The sequence below is a fragment of the Aspergillus piperis genome, assembly GCF_003184755.1.
Source record: "Aspergillus piperis CBS 112811 unplaced genomic scaffold BO85scaffold_2, whole genome shotgun sequence".
NCBI lineage: Eukaryota > Fungi > Ascomycota > Eurotiomycetes > Eurotiales > Aspergillaceae > Aspergillus > Aspergillus piperis.
Genome location: NW_020291592.1, coordinates 54590 through 70298, shown reverse-complemented (window position 1 = coordinate 70298; position 15709 = coordinate 54590). Strand labels below are relative to the sequence as shown.

Here is a 15709-nt window from a genome sequence, read left to right as displayed (position 1 = left end):
AACAAACTAGTAAACCCGTGCAGAAGCAGAAGTCCGACACGAAGCAGAAAATTCTATACATATACATACACACCTACATATATATATATAATAACGAGTAGTAACACACAAAAACAACTACCATCCACTATAAGCCTATCATCTTTTCTCTCTCTTCTCCTCTCCTCTCCTTTCTTCTTAGGAAACACCACCCCCAGAAGGCCCCTTATTATCAACCCCAATAGTCTTCAAAAACGGCTCAACGATCCCCCGTTTCCTTTCCTCTAGCGCACGCCGATCTTTCTCCTTTGCGGGCACAGTAATGTCCGATGATATGAGAACGGATGAGAATATGGATGCAAGAGCGGTTTCCACGGCTTGACGACGGATTGCCATTGGACTAGGGGTAGAATTGAGTGAGGGTTGTTCGGTTGCGATGCTTGAGATGGATGAGGTGAAGGTACGTGTTTTACGGCGGATGAAGGCGGCGGGGGCAGGACCGGGCTGGGGTGCATCTTCTGGTGGGTTCTTCTGGGTGGTTGTGTTTGGTTGGGGTTCGTTGCCAGATGATGAGATTAGAAGGTTGGGCGTGGGACCGCGGTTGTTGTTGTTGGTGTTGGTGTTGTTGGGGATGGAGGATGCAGGGGCGACTTCGTTGGCAATGCGGGCTAACATGAACGTGACGAAGGTGAAGGAGACGCTGTGAACTGGGGAGAAGGCGAGGCTTTCGAGGACCCAGGCCTGCGAGTCTTCCCAGGATAAGGGGGGTTGTTTGGTCTTTTCGCGAGTGAGGAGTTGTTGGTCGAGGTCTTGCCAGACGGCGGCAGTGACAATACCGTCCTTTAGGGATCCGAGGAATGCTAGAAGTGTTTCGCTGAGGATTTCGAGACGTTGGAGTGAAGTTACCTCTGGGGCAAAAACGGAGTTGAAATCCTTGTTGGTGTCGAGTGCTTCGCGAGCTCGGGATAATAGATGGGATCGTTCATCTTGATCGCGGAGAGTCCAGGACTCGGGCTCAAAGGGCCATCCGAACCCAGAGGTCTCTCTCATCCATGGTGGTGTATCTTCTTCCGCCTCACTCCTGGTCATGCTCCACTCGGCAATGGCACGTTCTGATATCTCGGATATGGCCTCCGTCAAACGAAACAGTTCCCGAGGAGCCGACAAAGGCACGCCTGGGGTGTCTTTCTGGTCTTGGGGTGCCTTGGCTGGGACCAGGCTGCGTGCACCTGATTCAGGCATGACGGTTAGCTCCTGTAGTGAGCGGCCAAAACAGGTGGGCAGCCATTTGCCGTGAGCGGAGATGAAGTGATCTCGGCCCTGCGCAACCCGAAGGACGAGGATTTCCTCTAGACTCAGTTTCCCGCTGTTCAGTAAACGGGTCAGTTTGATATCTCGAACGCATGCTGTGACCTCAATGTTGGCAATCTCCCCGGGATGCAGGGTACACTCGTGAGACGGCGGTTTCTGGTTTGAGCCGGACTCGGAGTCGGAGTGATGTGGTTGGTTGATACGGTAGTCCAGCCAGGATGGCGTGTGGTTGGAGACATCTTGCTCCGGCTTTTCTAGGGTGAAAGTTGCTGGCACGCCGCTGGTGTTTGCGACCGTCAGTGTACGGGTGACAGGCACATCGAAAGGGACGTCACCAAAGTTCACGGCATTGGGGTCTTCACTTGTAGGTTGACTGCCGTGGTGGTCCACCACAACAGTGAGTCCAGGCCGAGACTCGTTTTCCACCTTATCCAGCTCCCGGACCACCTCCTGATGTACCTTGGCTTTCAATTGCGGATCCACCGAGTCGTACGTCAACGTGAATGCTGCGGCTAAGGGCTTATGATCAGAGGAGAGAATTCCTTGATGCGATACATAGTACTCAAGCTGCAGCGAGTTATCCGCATCGTCGTCCAGATCTAATGAGGCGTCACCGTTGGAATCCTTATCTGGATCGTATTCCTCCACACTGTCCGCTCCGTCGACATCGGGGTCATAATCAAACAACACGCTATCGTCCGCCACTGCCTTATCCAAGCCCCGGGCTTTCATTTCTTCGTCGCGTTTTCTGGCCTCGGCAGCTTCTTTGGCCAGTCTTTCGTATCGCATTCTGTCCTGGCGAGTCCGATACAGTATTCGGTCACACCAACTGGGACCTCGGTTTTTCTCGCTTGTGTCAAACCTAGCAACACTTCCCACGTCATACTTATACGTGGGTAGGAAAGTGATTGGGCCCTCCCGCCAACCATCATGGAAAGCTTTTCGCTTATCCTGCTGCATTCGAAGCTGGTCATGGGGCAGTAGTGACGATATGGTGGTTTGTAGAGACGCCGGGTCGGTGTGAGGATCCACATCCTCGTCCGAAACAGCTGGGAGGGGGCTGTCTGTGTCCTGCTTCTGCGCTTCATCCGTGGCCTCCAGCGATGTAGTGCTGTCCTTAGGTCCAGTCTGGGATTGATGTCTATCATCGTAGTCATTTGCTGTATGCCGGGCTAGGACTTGTCGCACGTCACCACCTGGGATATCCTCCAGGCGATAGTTGAGATCTCCAAACCAAAAGGCAAAGTCCTCCTTCCCTATACTCTCGACGGGTTCTTCTCGAAGCGCTACATTTGGGTCGATGGGCTCAAACTTCGTCCGACCGACAATTTGCGAGGCATCCCAATTCCGTCGTTCCAGACTATTCTTGTCGGATCCAGCCGCCAAGTGACAGTTCACGAAGACCACGCATGTCGTTTCGCCCAACATTAATCGAGTTGTAACAGCACCTTTGTTGCCCATATATCCCAACAGGCCCGTGCCCACACTGGTGCAGCTAACGAACGACACTTGATCGGCGAGGAAAGGTGCCGCATATACCAATTGAAGCAAGCCCACCAGCTGAGTCTCTGCAATAAGCTTATAGCCTTCTGGCAGTGCTTTCTGGACCGCTGCTTTCCACCGGTTCGACGGTGCTGGGTCAACAAAGGGTCTCAAGGCCTCCGCAGGCGACGAGACATCCACGATCTCCTGTAACCCCAGAACGTAAAGGCCGATCTTGTCCGGCGCAAACTCGGCTAGGCTTCCACCATTCCCAGGCTCATCATTCCTCACACTAGCTTGCTCTTGCGAGTCAGAGACCCGAAGCCCGGATATTTGCTCGCATACGCCTTCCCGCTGTATGAACCATTTCCCAATGTCATTCTCGGTGCCCGGAATGGCAGCGACATTCCAGGTGCCGACTTTCACACGAATCGTCTGTTGATGGGTATATTCAGCCTTCCTTGCCTTTACAGCCTGCGGGAGCGAAGAGGGATCGACCGACGGATCGGGAGAGGGGTCGTTGCTACTGGAAGAATCGCTCGAGGACGAAGGCTGCGATGCGGGCTGCGCTGAGCCCGAAGCCATATTGGGGAAGTCGCTGACTGTAGCACGCCGAGAAGATCCAGAAAAGTTATCTCGACGTTATATAAATATATGCCTAAGTGCGTATAGACTTATGGGGGTAGGAGGACCGGCGGCTAAGAATTCACCTGGAGGGGCAGTCACACGGTGCAGAGGGGAGGAGAGGGTTTCTTTCGCGCAGTTGATTATCTGCCTTGCTGGGGACTATCGTAATGGACGAGTTGGAGGTACTGTAGGTAGTAGAGGTCCTGCTATCCCAGAAGCCGATCGGATGTAACGGAGGGAGGTGATGATGCACGCAAGGGTTCCGACGGAGGATACTATGACGCCGGGATTGATGAGGCTAAGCGCAGGGCAACCGATCGCAAATCCGCCGCGGACATGTACAAGAGGAGCCGACCGGTCAATTGGAATGATAAGGAGAGGGAATCGTAGCAGAGGAAGTGGTGATGGAGGTGATGATGAGGACAGTTCCAGTCGTTTGGCACGGCGAGTCCAGACCGCGCGGGGGTCCCGACCGCTTCCCGAACAGAGCACCAGCTGTTGCTTCGACGTTATCCTGCATCTTCCCTCTCTCTCCCTCTTCCTCCAGCTTGCTATCGCTCCAGCTTCCCCTCTTCCCCGTCCTCTCTCCATCTCCCTCAGTTCCACTCCTATTTCTCCCCTATCCTCTCCTCTTTTCCTCTCCCAGAGTTTAGGCATCCTGCATAATGACAGGCCGCAAGCCCCGCCGTCCAAACAACAACAATCACAACCACCGTCGTCATCCCAGCCAAGGCATCGCCCAACCCTCCGACTACGACTCCGACTTTCACAACTACCTCTCTGATACCCAGCAACTTCAAGATCCCCAAGAGCCGTCTATGCCTCCTCCGCTCCGCTCCAACGAGGAGCTCAACCTCTCCGTCCTGCGCCGCCATAACCCCTCCATCACCAACATTCTCTCTCTCGCCCAATACGCCGTCGTCTACATCTTCAGCCCCAGCTCCCGACAATGGGAAAAGAACGGCATTGAAGGCTCCCTTTTCGTCTGCCAACTCACCCAAGGCCCTCTAGGCGAGGAGCGGTACAGTGTCTTTGTGCTCAACCGACGAGGTCTGAATAACTTCGATCTCCTCCTCACTGACGGCGAGAACGTCGAAATCACCGAAGACTACATCATCCTGAAATCGGACTACAGCCCAGAGACGGAAGGAATAGGAGCCAACAACAGCAATGGTATCAATGGCGCCAACGGATCTACCAAGCCAGGTGTTAACGACGGCACCAATGTCCGCATCTACGGTCTCTGGATCTACTCGGAGCCTCCGCCTAACTCGACCGCGGAAACGCGCACCATCAACGCTCAAATGATTCGTGAATGCGCAACCCACGCCGGACAGAGTATGAAGCTCGCGCGCGAGCGATTTGAAGCCGCGCAGCAGAACGGTTTGCATGTCGCTGCTGCTGTAGCGTCGGCGACCGCGCCTCCGCTGGAAGAGGTGCAGTCAAGTGTACCGATGGGTCGGCAGATCTCGCTCAAGGATCTCTTTGGACAACAACGGACGCAGGATGATGAGTGGAGTGTCCGTGCACATCAGTTTGCGCCGAACGAGTGGCAGCAGCAGCAGCAGCAGCAGCACCCGCCGGCTGCGGCGATGCCTGGCGTAGGCGCAAATCCGAATCCTCCGCAGCAGGATGTTCTTGGGGATTTGTTCCGGAGGGCTGGACTAGCGTATCAGGGGGGTCAATAGCGCGACGCTACTTGCCGTTGTCTTTTGTTTCGCCTTCCAGATGTTAGACACGTTAGATACCCATAATTCATCCTTCTATAGCAATATACATATTCAGAAACCCTCTAAATATCTACACCATTCCCCCGTCACATAGACCAACCACTACCTTCAACCATCAACCATCAACAATATCCATAACCATCCCCGCAACCTTCCCCGCCGTAACTTCACTATGACCTATACACACGCATTCAGATTAGCAACTCTGAACCCCAACAGCAGAAGATGAACCGAAAGTTAAATAGGTATATAGTACTCACGTAAACAAAACGCATGCGGCAACCCATCCTCACAAACCACCATAGTCGGACCCCCCACCATACTACTACTACTCTTAGCCTTAGCCTGGATAATCTCCTCCCTCGTCTTCTCCGCAACCCAGTGATCATTCCGTCCAAAGTAGAAGAACATCCGAGAAGTTGAGTCAGTATCATCATTATGCACCTTGTCGTCGTCTGTATTTCCTCCAGAGGAAGAGGGGGAGGAGGAGGAGGAGGAGGAGGAGGAGGAGGAGGAGGACGCTATTCCCCAGACATCATCACTCCATTTATCCGTCGTGATGGTGCGCATTTCATCAGCGGCCATGTGTCTTTCCAATTCAAAACGTTAATATATGCGGTCTTTTGACCATTGGCTTTTTTTTATAATGGGGGTTAGTGGTAACTTACAAAGCCTGCCTCACGCCTGTCTTACTCTTCAAGAAAGCGCAGGTAGTATCGACAGCCTGGGATGGCGGATCGGCCATGAAGAGTTTGATTAGGGCACGGAGAGCGAAGTCTGGGAGGAGGGTGGTGAGGAAGCGGGCAAAAATGGAGACGATTAGTGCCAGGTGGGGGATGAGTGATAATAGAGTCTACAATAATATATTGTTGGTAAGTATTGATTTGTTTCAGGAGAGGAGAGTGAGTGAGGGAGTGAGTGTTTTGTGTCTCCGGGGGGTTAGTTGGAAGACGTACAGTCAACTTCTTCCCCGAGGGAGAACTGGCTATATCCATGACAGTCGGGAAGAGCATCACGCCGCCGATGATGCCGAAGTCAGTAGTAGAAGTGGTATTGGCGTGGGCAGATGTTTGGCGCTCGCGATGGCGCCGGATCACTTCCATGGCGATGTAGGTGCCCACGGAATGGCCCATGATTATGACGCGGGGCCGCCTAACGGTCCTAGATGATTGCGCAGTAGTAGTGGCTTGCACGAAGGAGTCGAGCTTGTGCTGGATGAACTGGATCTGGTCTTCCACATTGTGGTAATGCGTGGGAAGGGGAGACTGAGGCTGGACTTCGAAGCCTGCTAGGCTGTGGCCGTGGATGTAGAATTGATGGTGGGGTTTTTTCTGTTTGCTGCTGCTGCTGCTGAGGGATTGGAGTTTGTCGGATAGGAAGGTGAAGAAGGGATAGTAGTAGGAGATGAGACCTGGGTTTCCGGATATAAAATAGACTAGAATTGGGGCTGGGGGTGGATTGGTAGGTAGTGTTGGTCGTGGCGGCGAGGTTGTGTGGAAGAAGCTGTCGGGGGTGACATGGGGTTGCATTGAAGGGGCCATGGCCTGTCTGCACAATGCGGGGGTGTAGCCTACTCTGTAGTTACTTGCGATTAGGGGAGAATAGATGTAAGTAGATATTGAGTTGGCCGATCCAGGGTGGAAGGAAAGAGAGTTTCCCGGGTTAAAACACCCGGTGGATTCGGGACCCGCATGCCGATCATTCGTTCTATCCAGACGCCGTTCCATCCAGACGCACGGACAGTATCGCTACCCTACAAGTGCTCAGCTAACTACAGTGGGCAGGTCGGTTGTTTGCATCGAAGAGATCGGGTAAGATTAGACTGCGGCAACATAGTATGTGCAAGTCGGTCTTCCTCGAGAATGCATTTCAGTGTCCTCCAGCTAGACTATGCTCCTATCCAGGGCTCCTTGAACCACAAATGTGGCTAAACGATGGAGACAACGGTGTGCTCGCGCCATTCCACGATCATCAATCATCCCGAATGCCTAGCTCAACTGATCACTACCACGCACGAAATAACAGTGTCCATGTAAAACGAGAACCCTGGTGGCCCTTGAATGTACGGCTGAAAGCGCCCCATCATATGCGTGAGAAGAACCGCAACAGCACCGGAAACTCCGGGACAAGCGAGCAGTACAATAAAAAGAAAAGAGGTGGCAGAGAATGCGAGTAGATGTACATCGTGCCCATCAGATAAATGGGCAAAGGTATAATCGGAACAGAAAAGATCTCGCCGCAGAGCTGAGTCCGTAATACATGATATCTAAAAGGAAAGATGAAAACAGCAAGGATGCAGAAGGAACAGCACAATGTGATCGATCGTACATTAAAATACGTCCGGCTCACAAGGGTAGGGGAAAAGAAAAACACATCACTTCATCTGGTATCTAGGAGGCTGTCGTAAAAACAAGCAAGGAAAGATCCTGTTACTCTGACGAAACGCGAACGATGCTTGCAGCAAATGGAAAAGACGGTTGCTCGTCACAAGAGCCATCAAGGCATCAAACAAAGACTTCGTGGGTTCCAATTAGCCACCATCACCGCTGTGGTTGTCATCTCGATTTTCTTTCTCGTTGCTCGCATGGTCAGCTCCAGAATCGGTCGAGCCTGGGTCAGACGCCTTGATCGTGGCCGAGCTAAGGTTGATCGCGATTCTCTTCGGTGGTGCACTGCTGTTGAGGGTCCCCAGCGCTGCCCCCTTGTCGTTGGCGGAGAGCGAGCCAATCGACACACTCCGTTTCCTCCGCACCATTCCGGCAGTGCCGGGGCCGGCGCTGGTTGAACTTCTTCGTTTAGGCCCAGCTGTGAGCTTCATCAGCTCATCATCGTCTTCCTCCTCGCGCCGACGCTTTTCCGACAACCGTTCGGGTGGCGTTTGAGGCGTCGATACCGGAGTGGACGGTGAGTCTGCGGGTGAGCCGGCAGCAGCATCGTGTTCCGGGCCATCCTGCTGCGGTTGTTCCTGGTTCTGTGGCGCTTGTCCATCGCTGGGTTCTGGTTTTGTGTCCATCGCATCGTCCTCATCGTCATCATCCGGGTAATCGACGAGCGGTTTGACGATGGGCGACGCAGCGCCATTCTGCATCCGGGCAGCATCTGATGCGGTCTGCCTACTCTCCTGCTGCCACTGATATCCATGGTTAGCTGATACCGAAAGGGGACCATGCTGGACCAAGGGGCTTACCTCTTCATCGTCAGAGGTGTTGAAATACTCCTCCTCGGCAGCATCCATCTCCCCGACACCTTGCCAACGCTGGCCGCCGGCTTGCATCCTTCGAGAAGGCATCGCCTCCTCATGCGACATGAGGGACGACTCCGGCTCAGCACCGTAGCCCTGCATTTGCTCGTAGCGTAGAATCAAGCTCTGGAATGTGTCCACGTAGGTGATGTTTCTGATTTTTTCGCCATACTTCTCCACTACGTGGAGAACAAACGGTTTCATGTTCTCGCATCGGATCGCTTCGAATAGTTCGAGACAAGCCGAGTTCAAAAGGTTATCACGGGGCATAGTCTCATAAACAATGTCGAGGATGAGCCCAAAGATGTTGTTATGGGTCATCAGAGCCTGGTAGAAAGTGTCTTGAAGACTAGTCAAAGCACGGAAAAATCTCAATGCAGCTGAGAACACGGCACTATTAGAACATTTCCCATGCTGATGATCTGGTTACAGGGACAACTTACTCAGCTTGAGGTGCTTGTGGGGTACCGTGAGTAATTGAGCGATTCGAGGGGCAAGGGATTCGTTTTGAATGACATTCCGACTCCGGTATAGGTGTTGGCGGACAAAAAAGGTTAAAATATCAACGAGATGGGAATACAGCGCCACATCCTGGAAGCTTAAGTTTCGAACTAAAAAGGTTATAGTCAACGTCAGACCCCTGGATGAATTTTCTGCAAGAGAAACATACGGTGGTCATTATGTTCGAGTCGTTTCAGCGGCCAGAATAGCCGCCTCGCGGATTCATCGAAATGGTTCTGAACAAAGGCATCAGAGAGGATGTTCGGACGCGGTTTGTTGTAATTCTCAGGCCCCGCCCGGCCCATGGTATCTTGCAGAGGAATTTGGGGATCCAGGAGAACTTTGACGGCATCTGCGAGTTGGTTCTTGACCCCGAGGTCGGACTCGGTATGCAGCAAGTCAATCAACGTGTCGGTCAGGGGAGTCTTCTTCTCGTTGACGGCTTTCAGCATATACCCACGCATCATCACGGGGTCGTGGTCCAGGAGTGCCACTAGGATATCAATTCCAGTCGTACGCAGAGCCGGTTTGGGGTGTTTGATGGCGAAAGCAATGACGGCAAACAGGCCATGGTTGATAAAGTTCGCAAAGAGATTGGCACGCGCCGGCGCCTGCAAATTCTTTGCGATGACAGCGCATTGGTGGAGAAACTGGACTGCGTCCTCCTTGCGTTTGGTGTCCGCGCTTCTTGGGTCGAAGACTGAAAACAATTCCTTCAAAAAGGGTCCATTTGCCTGGATGTGGTTGACGATCTCGACCTGATTGAAGAAGATCAAGGAATTGAGAACGGAGAAAGTCGGGTCATCTAGAATGCGAGCCAAGACCACATCCTTGAGATACTGCAAGCGCCAAGTGTAGCTGATTTTGCGGCGAATTAAGGCATCCTTGATAGGTACAACTTCCTTGTAGCGCGACTTGTCTGCGAGGTATTGCCGGTGGTTCGCTTTGTGGTGTGGAAACTCGGGGTCGTCTGAAATCCGTCAGCAACACGGTCAGTCCGGAGGATACCGGTATACGCACATTCCAATGCTCCCACCACGCCAAGGATGATAGGATCTGTAACTACTGTCTCGATGATGGTGTTGTCGTTGAGAAGGATGAGCGACTTCATGATATTGCACAGGCGATGTAGATCGGAGAGACTTTCGAGATCCTCGGCCATCGTGACTAACGGGATAAGCTTAGGGATGTACTCTTCTCGGATGACGAATTTCGATAGCGCATCACGTCCGGCCTGGGTAATGCTAGCGGCCCTCATAACATGATCAATCTCGGGCAGGTTCCCGAGTTCGGGTGGAGGCAGCATGATCGACTGGTAGCTTTCTATCTCGTCTGACAGAGCATCTTCTGGAGCACCAGACGTGAAATTGGTCAGCAATGACAACCGGAAAAGCGCGATGTAAGCGAGCAATAGGTAAAGACGAACCTCCTGGTGCCAAGTTCAATAGATGCTGCTGTACGCTAGTCACAAAATTCCTATATCGCCGTCAGCGATGGATTGGATTCATTGCCGCAAAGCTCCTGGATGGCATGTGCAAGCCTTACCAGATCACGGCGCACCCTTCCGCTTCCTGGAAACTCAGCGCCATGTCCGTCCCATTTGGCTCGGTCCATACTATTAACGTTTCTAGATCATGTCGCGGAAGTGTCAGCTCGCATTCTGCGATCTCACTCGCTGCGTGCGATGCAGCAAAAGGCGTAAGGGGCAGCGGACCTTGTTGTTTCTGATAGCCGTCATCCTTGGAGATTTTGGTCTCCAGGAGCACACGATTAGGCTCATCCTCCGACTCGACGAATATCCGCGGTTCATCCTGGGAACAGAGACGGAAGTGTTAGCAACCAGCCAGCCGAAATGAGGCACGCGCGCCTGAGAGCCGCAATGTTTGCGCCCGAGGAGCGGCGACGGAGATCGCGCTGCGGCCAGACACACGGGCGGCGACCGGTACTCACATCGAGGATCTGCCCTGTACAAAAACCCGTCCCGCGATCAAACCAGTCATTATCTTTGAGTTCGTAAACTTTCACCCGCTTGCGATCGCTGGGTGGTTGCACCTCCAACGCCATGGTCCGGCAGAATGGCGAGGTGGCGTCTCGTCACTCCGGGACAACTCAGGAACGAGTGTGCACCGGCGCGAGGAGAGCCCCGAGAAGGCGGAATGATAAGACGGACCGCGGCTTGGGTCCAGATTGGACGAGGGAGGAGGGAGGGGGGGAAAAGGTTAGGTTGGTTTGGTTTCGGGGTCGGAAAGGGAAGGAAAGTGGGGAACAAAGGCAAAGGGTTAAAATTAAAAAAAGGAATAGAAGAAGGGAAGAAGAAGAAGAATGAAGGGAAGGGTGGAGGTAGAGGGGGGGGCGGGTTGTTGTTTGGAAGTTTGAAAGTTCGGAAGTTTGGTCGGAGGGAAGGGGAAGAATGATGTAAAAGACTTGCGAAGAAGCTAAGTCAAAGATGACGAAGAGGCCCTACTTAGGAGGGGGGGAAAGAGGTTGGAAAGGATGGAAAAGAATGGGGGAACTGAACTGAACTGAGAATGGATGGGGCAAGGGTAAAAATAATAATGAAAATAATAATAATAAGTTCGGGTGATGTTGGGTGTGCGAGGGAAAGCACAATGGATGGATGGACTGATGAAGGTTGTGCTTTTTTGGCTGCTTTTGCTCTGCTTCTGCTCTGCTCTGGCGCTGCTTTTGCGGATGCGATGATGGATGATGATCCTGAACTTTGGGGTCGGGACCACCTGACGGCCTCGGCTGTGGTTGGCGCTGTTGTCTCTATTCTATCTTTTTTGGCACTTTTTCTGTCTCTTATCCGTTCTTTGCGTTTGGTGCCGACGCGCTACGAGATTCACCCAGCACACGCGACCGGAGATTAGGAAGCCACTGGGAGAAAGGATCTGGTTGCTTGTTGCTTGCTTTGGACGCCGGGGACACCAGCTAGCAGCGCTTTCGGAGGAATCGGACTTGCTTGGAACGATAGTCTTGGGAACAAGCTCGAGAGCTAGGCGTCTGGAGCTGATGTGACTCGGCAAAGCAATGCGATCATGCTATTCAAAAGTCTTCATGATAGTGAGTCACAGCCACTACTACTAACTTATAGTTTATAGTAGTTAAAGATGTCCTGAAGAAAGGAGACGAGCCGAAGACGCGCGAGACGGGGATCTGCAGGGAAGCGACCGAAGGGAACCAGCGTCAACCAGGGGGGTCAACTGGTTACAAATGACGTGCTCCCGCCGTATACATATTTGGGGAAGTATTCTACTACTATACTACTAGATATTACTAGAGGATTTTAAATAGCCTTTCTATATGTCAGGTAAAGTTGGTTGGATTCCAGAAAGCTTAACAAATCTCAGAATGTTTCAGGGGTTGTTAAATGTCAGGTCCACTCTGTCTGACAATTTTGTACCCTACAAAGACTTATATTGATGAAAAATAAATTAAATCATACACAATTACTGTACACAGTGTAGATACAAATCAGCCTATACACCGAGGGTCTGAACTCTCAAGTGATCCTCAGTAGCCATTGTTGTCATACCTCCCCCGGCCTTCGGAGCCTGGAGTTTCTAATTATAATCCTTTTCCTCCCGAACCAAACAAAGTCTGGCCCAGTCGGTCTCCACGTCTCTTGTCTTTTTGCCTGGGCCCGTCCCACCGCCGATTGTAACTATGTAAAATCTCCATGCCTGGACAATAACCGATGGGCATCACCGGTTCATGAAACATCACAATGCTTTTGATCGTCTCCTCCCACAACCCGCATAGTAGAATTCCTCGGCAACGCATATGAGACCCCTCTCCGACATCAGAGTTCATGGAAACTAGTAATAATCACGAAACGTCAGAGCATCTCCATGTTGGGCATCGACCGAACTGTCCACTTCCAATCCTGCCTGATCTGTGCAACGATGCGCTCGTCACCTGCTTTGCAGTACCCGCTATCCCCGGGCGACAGCTATCTATCATGCCTCCCTGATTCAGTGGAATAGTTTACAATGATACTATGTCCCCAGTTCCTGCTATCTCGGGAATCCCATGCGATGGCTAAGCATCGAGTCGTCACACATTAAGAAATGTGCGCAGGAGTGTGCTGATATCACTTCACGCAAAGCCAATGCTTAGGGGTCTGCTGGAAAGCGGTCGTGTTTATTTGTACACAGCTTCTCTTTGGCTTTCCTCCATTCTCTTCCAGAAACGCTTCTGTAAATCTAGTAGGACGCACGTATCGTACAATACTCTATCCGTTTTGCAGCACTTTGTATGCATCGGCCATGCAAGAAGTGTATATAAATGCTTCATTGGGAGAGACATTATAGTCCTTCATATAGTCCTTCGAACGAAACGCCCTAAATAGTCAATACCTACATGAAGATGATCTTGCCAATGGTTAGCGGTCGCAATTATGATGCGCATAAAATGACTAGGCTATCGCAATGCAAGCTGTCAAAGTTGAAACTGCAATGGAACGAAATGGTCGGAGGGTCTCCACTTGGTTTTGATTCGAGCCCACATCGCGGATTTAGTGCCTACTTCAAGCTCGAGGGCTGCCCAGAATGGCCCAAAATCTGAACCAGCAGCATCCGAGGGAGCTTTGATGCGCAGCAGCTGCCATTCTGGCTGGGGTGTGACTTGACTGGAACGGGCACTTTTCTAGAAGCCGCTTCCGCTTCTTTCCCTTTTAGGACATGTATCACCTGATCTTTTTCCTCTTCTAGTAAATTTGTGCCTTCACCAGGCGATAACTTCTAACCTCATTTCCATCGTGTATATCCCTGGCTCCCAGTCTGCTATGCATATCGATCTGCAAATGCCTTGCTATAAATTCCATTGCGCCTTCCTAGATTTAGTTATTGTCTCTGCCATAACCATCTTGCAGCACCAAGTACATTAAGACATTAGGTGCTTATGGCATTGCGGTGAGCTATCTATCTTCGGGTCATTGAATCCCACGATTGATTATCAAATACCGAGCCATCTGTGACCAACCTCGGCTCGCTCTCAATGGTATCACAATCTCACAGGGTATAGATAGCTGCAGAAGCGACCTGGCATATCATACTGCAAAAGGGATAGCGGCGAGATCCGATCCACGGTTGTCTTACCTAAGGAATGTTCCCCGCCTTGACCTCGGCTTTAGCCTTGACGTTGGATCGATCTACTTCCAGCTTCAGCAGTATCTTCCTACGGGCACCTATATCTCGATAACTCTTCGCTTCTCTCAGGTTGTCACCGGATTGGCCATCGCCATAGACGAGCGACTTTTGGGGGCTTTGCGCTCGTCTTGGTTATAAAGTCACCCAGTCGTTCCTAAGAACCATATCAGTCTCAAGTTTGTCCGGCTCAAAAACTCAAATTTTTGTATCTCTTATCAGAGATGTCCGATACCAGGGCTGCTCGGCTTGCCGCTCAGAGATCCTCTCCACCACCCGCTAATTACATACCTGTTGCTCAATCATCCGAGCAGGTTGAGCCAATATTAGAGGCTCCTCGGAGCGCCGATTACCTACCAGAAGCGCCTGTCACGCATGTTGAGAAAGAAGACAATGTCCTTGCTTACCTTGCGACAAAAGAGTTCTACATTACCCTTTTCCTTGGGTAAGTGCTACAGTTAAGATGCTTGAAGCACCAAGGTGTGGTCGATGGTTAACTTGTCACACAGACAGGTTCTGGCTATCACCAACACTGCCTGTAGCACTTTTAGTACACTACTAGTCAGCGAGGGAAGCTCAATTCCGGCTTTTCAGACATTCTTCAACTACTTTTTGCTCAACGCTATCTTTACCCCATATACCATATACCGTTATGGTCTGAATGGCTGGATACGAGTGGTGCTCCGGCACGGTTGGAAATGTAAGTCTCACTGTATACGTAAATACCCTACACTTCCCCAACGTCTCTCTAATTACGGATCTTGAATAGATATCTTTTTGGCCTTCTGCGACGTGGAAGGTAACTATTTCATTGTGCTGGCCTATCGCTATACGACTATGCTGAGTGCCCAGCTGATAAATTTCTGGGCTATTGCGGTCGTGGTCATCGTGTCCTTCACGATCCTGCGCGTGCGTTACCATATCACCCAGGTGCTAGGTATCCTGATCTGTATTGGCGGCATGGGCGTCCTGATTGCTTCGGACCGCATCACTGGTGCCGATGAGGGGGGTTATTCGCGCGGGGACCTGATCAAGGGCGACCTCTTCGCGCTCCTGGGTGCGACATTCTACGGACTTGCCAATACGGGTGAGGAGTTTTTCGTCAGCACGGCCCCGGTGTACGAAGTCCTGGGTCAAATGGCCATGTACGGCATGGTCATAAATGGCATCCAGGCCGGCATTTTCGACCGTAGCTCGTTCCAAAATGCGACCTGGAACAGCCAGGTTGGTATCTACTTGACCGGATATACGTTGTGTCTTGCGTCTTTCTATTGTATGGTACCGCTGCTATTCCGGCTGTCATCCGCGGCATTCTTCAACATCTCGATGCTGACGATGAACTTCTGGGGTGTTCTCATCGGGGTGGGGGTGTTTCACTACACAATCCACTGGATGTACCCGATTGCTTTCGGCCTCATCATCCTCGGGCAGCTCATATACTACTTGGGACGGCGCGTGCTGGGAGAGGCACGCAAACCCTGGCTGGGACGGAATCAGGAACGTGGCGTGTCGGGACTGTTTACAGCACGCAGAAAGATCGAGGCTGCTGCTGAGCGGAGTCGTAGCGACTCCATATCTACAACATGTTCTGAGCGAGACCCTATGCTACCTGCCAGTCGACAGACAGACCTTTAGGTTAGAAGAATTGGTAGACGACGACATCATATATTAAGGGACTAGCATTGGTATAT

The 15709-nt window shown here is 51.7% G+C and overlaps 6 protein-coding genes across 6 annotated transcripts; 2 read left to right on the top strand and 4 right to left on the bottom strand.

Moving 5' to 3' along the window:
* Nucleotides 1-32: 32 nt before the first annotated feature.
* BO85DRAFT_444946 (phosphatase family protein) lies at nt 33-3800 on the bottom strand. The gene has a single exon (XM_025659148.1). It carries the CDS (start codon nt 3355-3357, stop codon nt 178-180), a length of 3180 nt encoding a protein of 1059 aa, XP_025519435.1. The 5' UTR covers nt 3358-3800; the 3' UTR covers nt 33-177.
* Nucleotides 3801-3819: 19 nt separating this feature from the next.
* Nucleotides 3820-5189, top strand: BO85DRAFT_444945 (Dcp1 family protein). Its single transcript, XM_025659147.1, has one exon. The coding sequence runs from the start codon at nt 4065-4067 to the stop codon at nt 5085-5087; it is 1023 nt and encodes a 340-aa protein (XP_025519434.1). The 5' UTR covers nt 3820-4064; the 3' UTR covers nt 5088-5189.
* Nucleotides 5100-6758, bottom strand: BO85DRAFT_444944 (bifunctional triacylglycerol lipase/ester hydrolase). Its single transcript, XM_025659146.1, has 4 exons — nt 6086-6758; nt 5798-5982; nt 5390-5718; nt 5100-5306 (listed from the first exon to the last, which is right to left on the bottom strand). Exons 1-4 carry the CDS (start codon nt 6668-6670, stop codon nt 5245-5247), a joined length of 1161 nt encoding a protein of 386 aa, XP_025519433.1. The 5' UTR covers nt 6671-6758; the 3' UTR covers nt 5100-5244.
* Nucleotides 6759-7257: 499 nt separating this feature from the next.
* Nucleotides 7258-11167, bottom strand: BO85DRAFT_106614 (SMEK family protein). The gene is made up of 9 exons (XM_025653823.1): nt 10822-11167; nt 10586-10682; nt 10417-10498; nt 10298-10347; nt 9892-10218; nt 9041-9841; nt 8814-8981; nt 8317-8750; nt 7258-8253 (listed from the first exon to the last, which is right to left on the bottom strand). The coding sequence occupies exons 1-9, from the start codon at nt 10933-10935 to the stop codon at nt 7660-7662; spliced, it is 2667 nt and encodes an 888-aa protein (XP_025519432.1). The 5' UTR covers nt 10936-11167; the 3' UTR covers nt 7258-7659.
* A 1733-nt stretch (nt 11168-12900) lies between these two features.
* Nucleotides 12901-13250, bottom strand: BO85DRAFT_444942 (uncharacterized protein). Its single transcript, XM_025659145.1, has one exon. The coding sequence runs from the start codon at nt 13177-13179 to the stop codon at nt 13015-13017; it is 165 nt and encodes a 54-aa protein (XP_025519431.1). The 5' UTR covers nt 13180-13250; the 3' UTR covers nt 12901-13014.
* Nucleotides 13251-14242: 992 nt separating this feature from the next.
* BO85DRAFT_363734 (DUF914 domain membrane protein) lies at nt 14243-15653 on the top strand (the record flags this gene model as incomplete). The annotated part of the gene is made up of 3 exons (XM_025655669.1): nt 14243-14463; nt 14528-14718; nt 14788-15653. The coding sequence occupies 3 exons, from the start codon at nt 14243-14245 to the stop codon at nt 15651-15653; spliced, it is 1278 nt and encodes a 425-aa protein (XP_025519430.1).
* Nucleotides 15654-15709: the final 56 nt, after the last annotated feature.

Excerpts from the sequence above, each read along its gene's own strand:
- BO85DRAFT_444942 (XM_025659145.1), bottom strand. The coding sequence starts at position 13,179 with ATGTCTCTCCCAATGAAGCATTTATATACACTTCTTGCATGGCCGATG.
- BO85DRAFT_444945 (XM_025659147.1), top strand. The coding sequence starts at position 4,065 with ATGACAGGCCGCAAGCCCCGCCGTCCAAACAACAACAATCACAACCAC.
- BO85DRAFT_444946 (XM_025659148.1), bottom strand. The coding sequence starts at position 3,357 with ATGGCTTCGGGCTCAGCGCAGCCCGCATCGCAGCCTTCGTCCTCGAGC.
- BO85DRAFT_106614 (XM_025653823.1), bottom strand. The coding sequence starts at position 10,935 with ATGGCGTTGGAGGTGCAACCACCCAGCGATCGCAAGCGGGTGAAAGTT. Across the intron at positions 10,683-10,821 it reads GTACAGGGCAGATCCTCGAT|GATGAACCGCGGATATTCGT; the intron begins GTGAGTACCGGT and ends CTCTGTTCCCAG. Across the intron at positions 9,842-9,891 it reads CGTGGTGGGAGCATTGGAAT|ACGACCCCGAGTTTCCACAC; the intron begins GTGCGTATACCG and ends GACGGATTTCAG.
- BO85DRAFT_444944 (XM_025659146.1), bottom strand. The coding sequence starts at position 6,670 with ATGGCCCCTTCAATGCAACCCCATGTCACCCCCGACAGCTTCTTCCAC. Across the intron at positions 5,983-6,085 it reads CCTCGGGGAAGAAGTTGACT|ACTCTATTATCACTCATCCC; the intron begins GTACGTCTTCCA and ends ATATTATTGTAG. Across the intron at positions 5,307-5,389 it reads GCCGCATGCGTTTTGTTTAC|GTCATAGTGAAGTTACGGCG; the intron begins GTGAGTACTATA and ends GCGTGTGTATAG.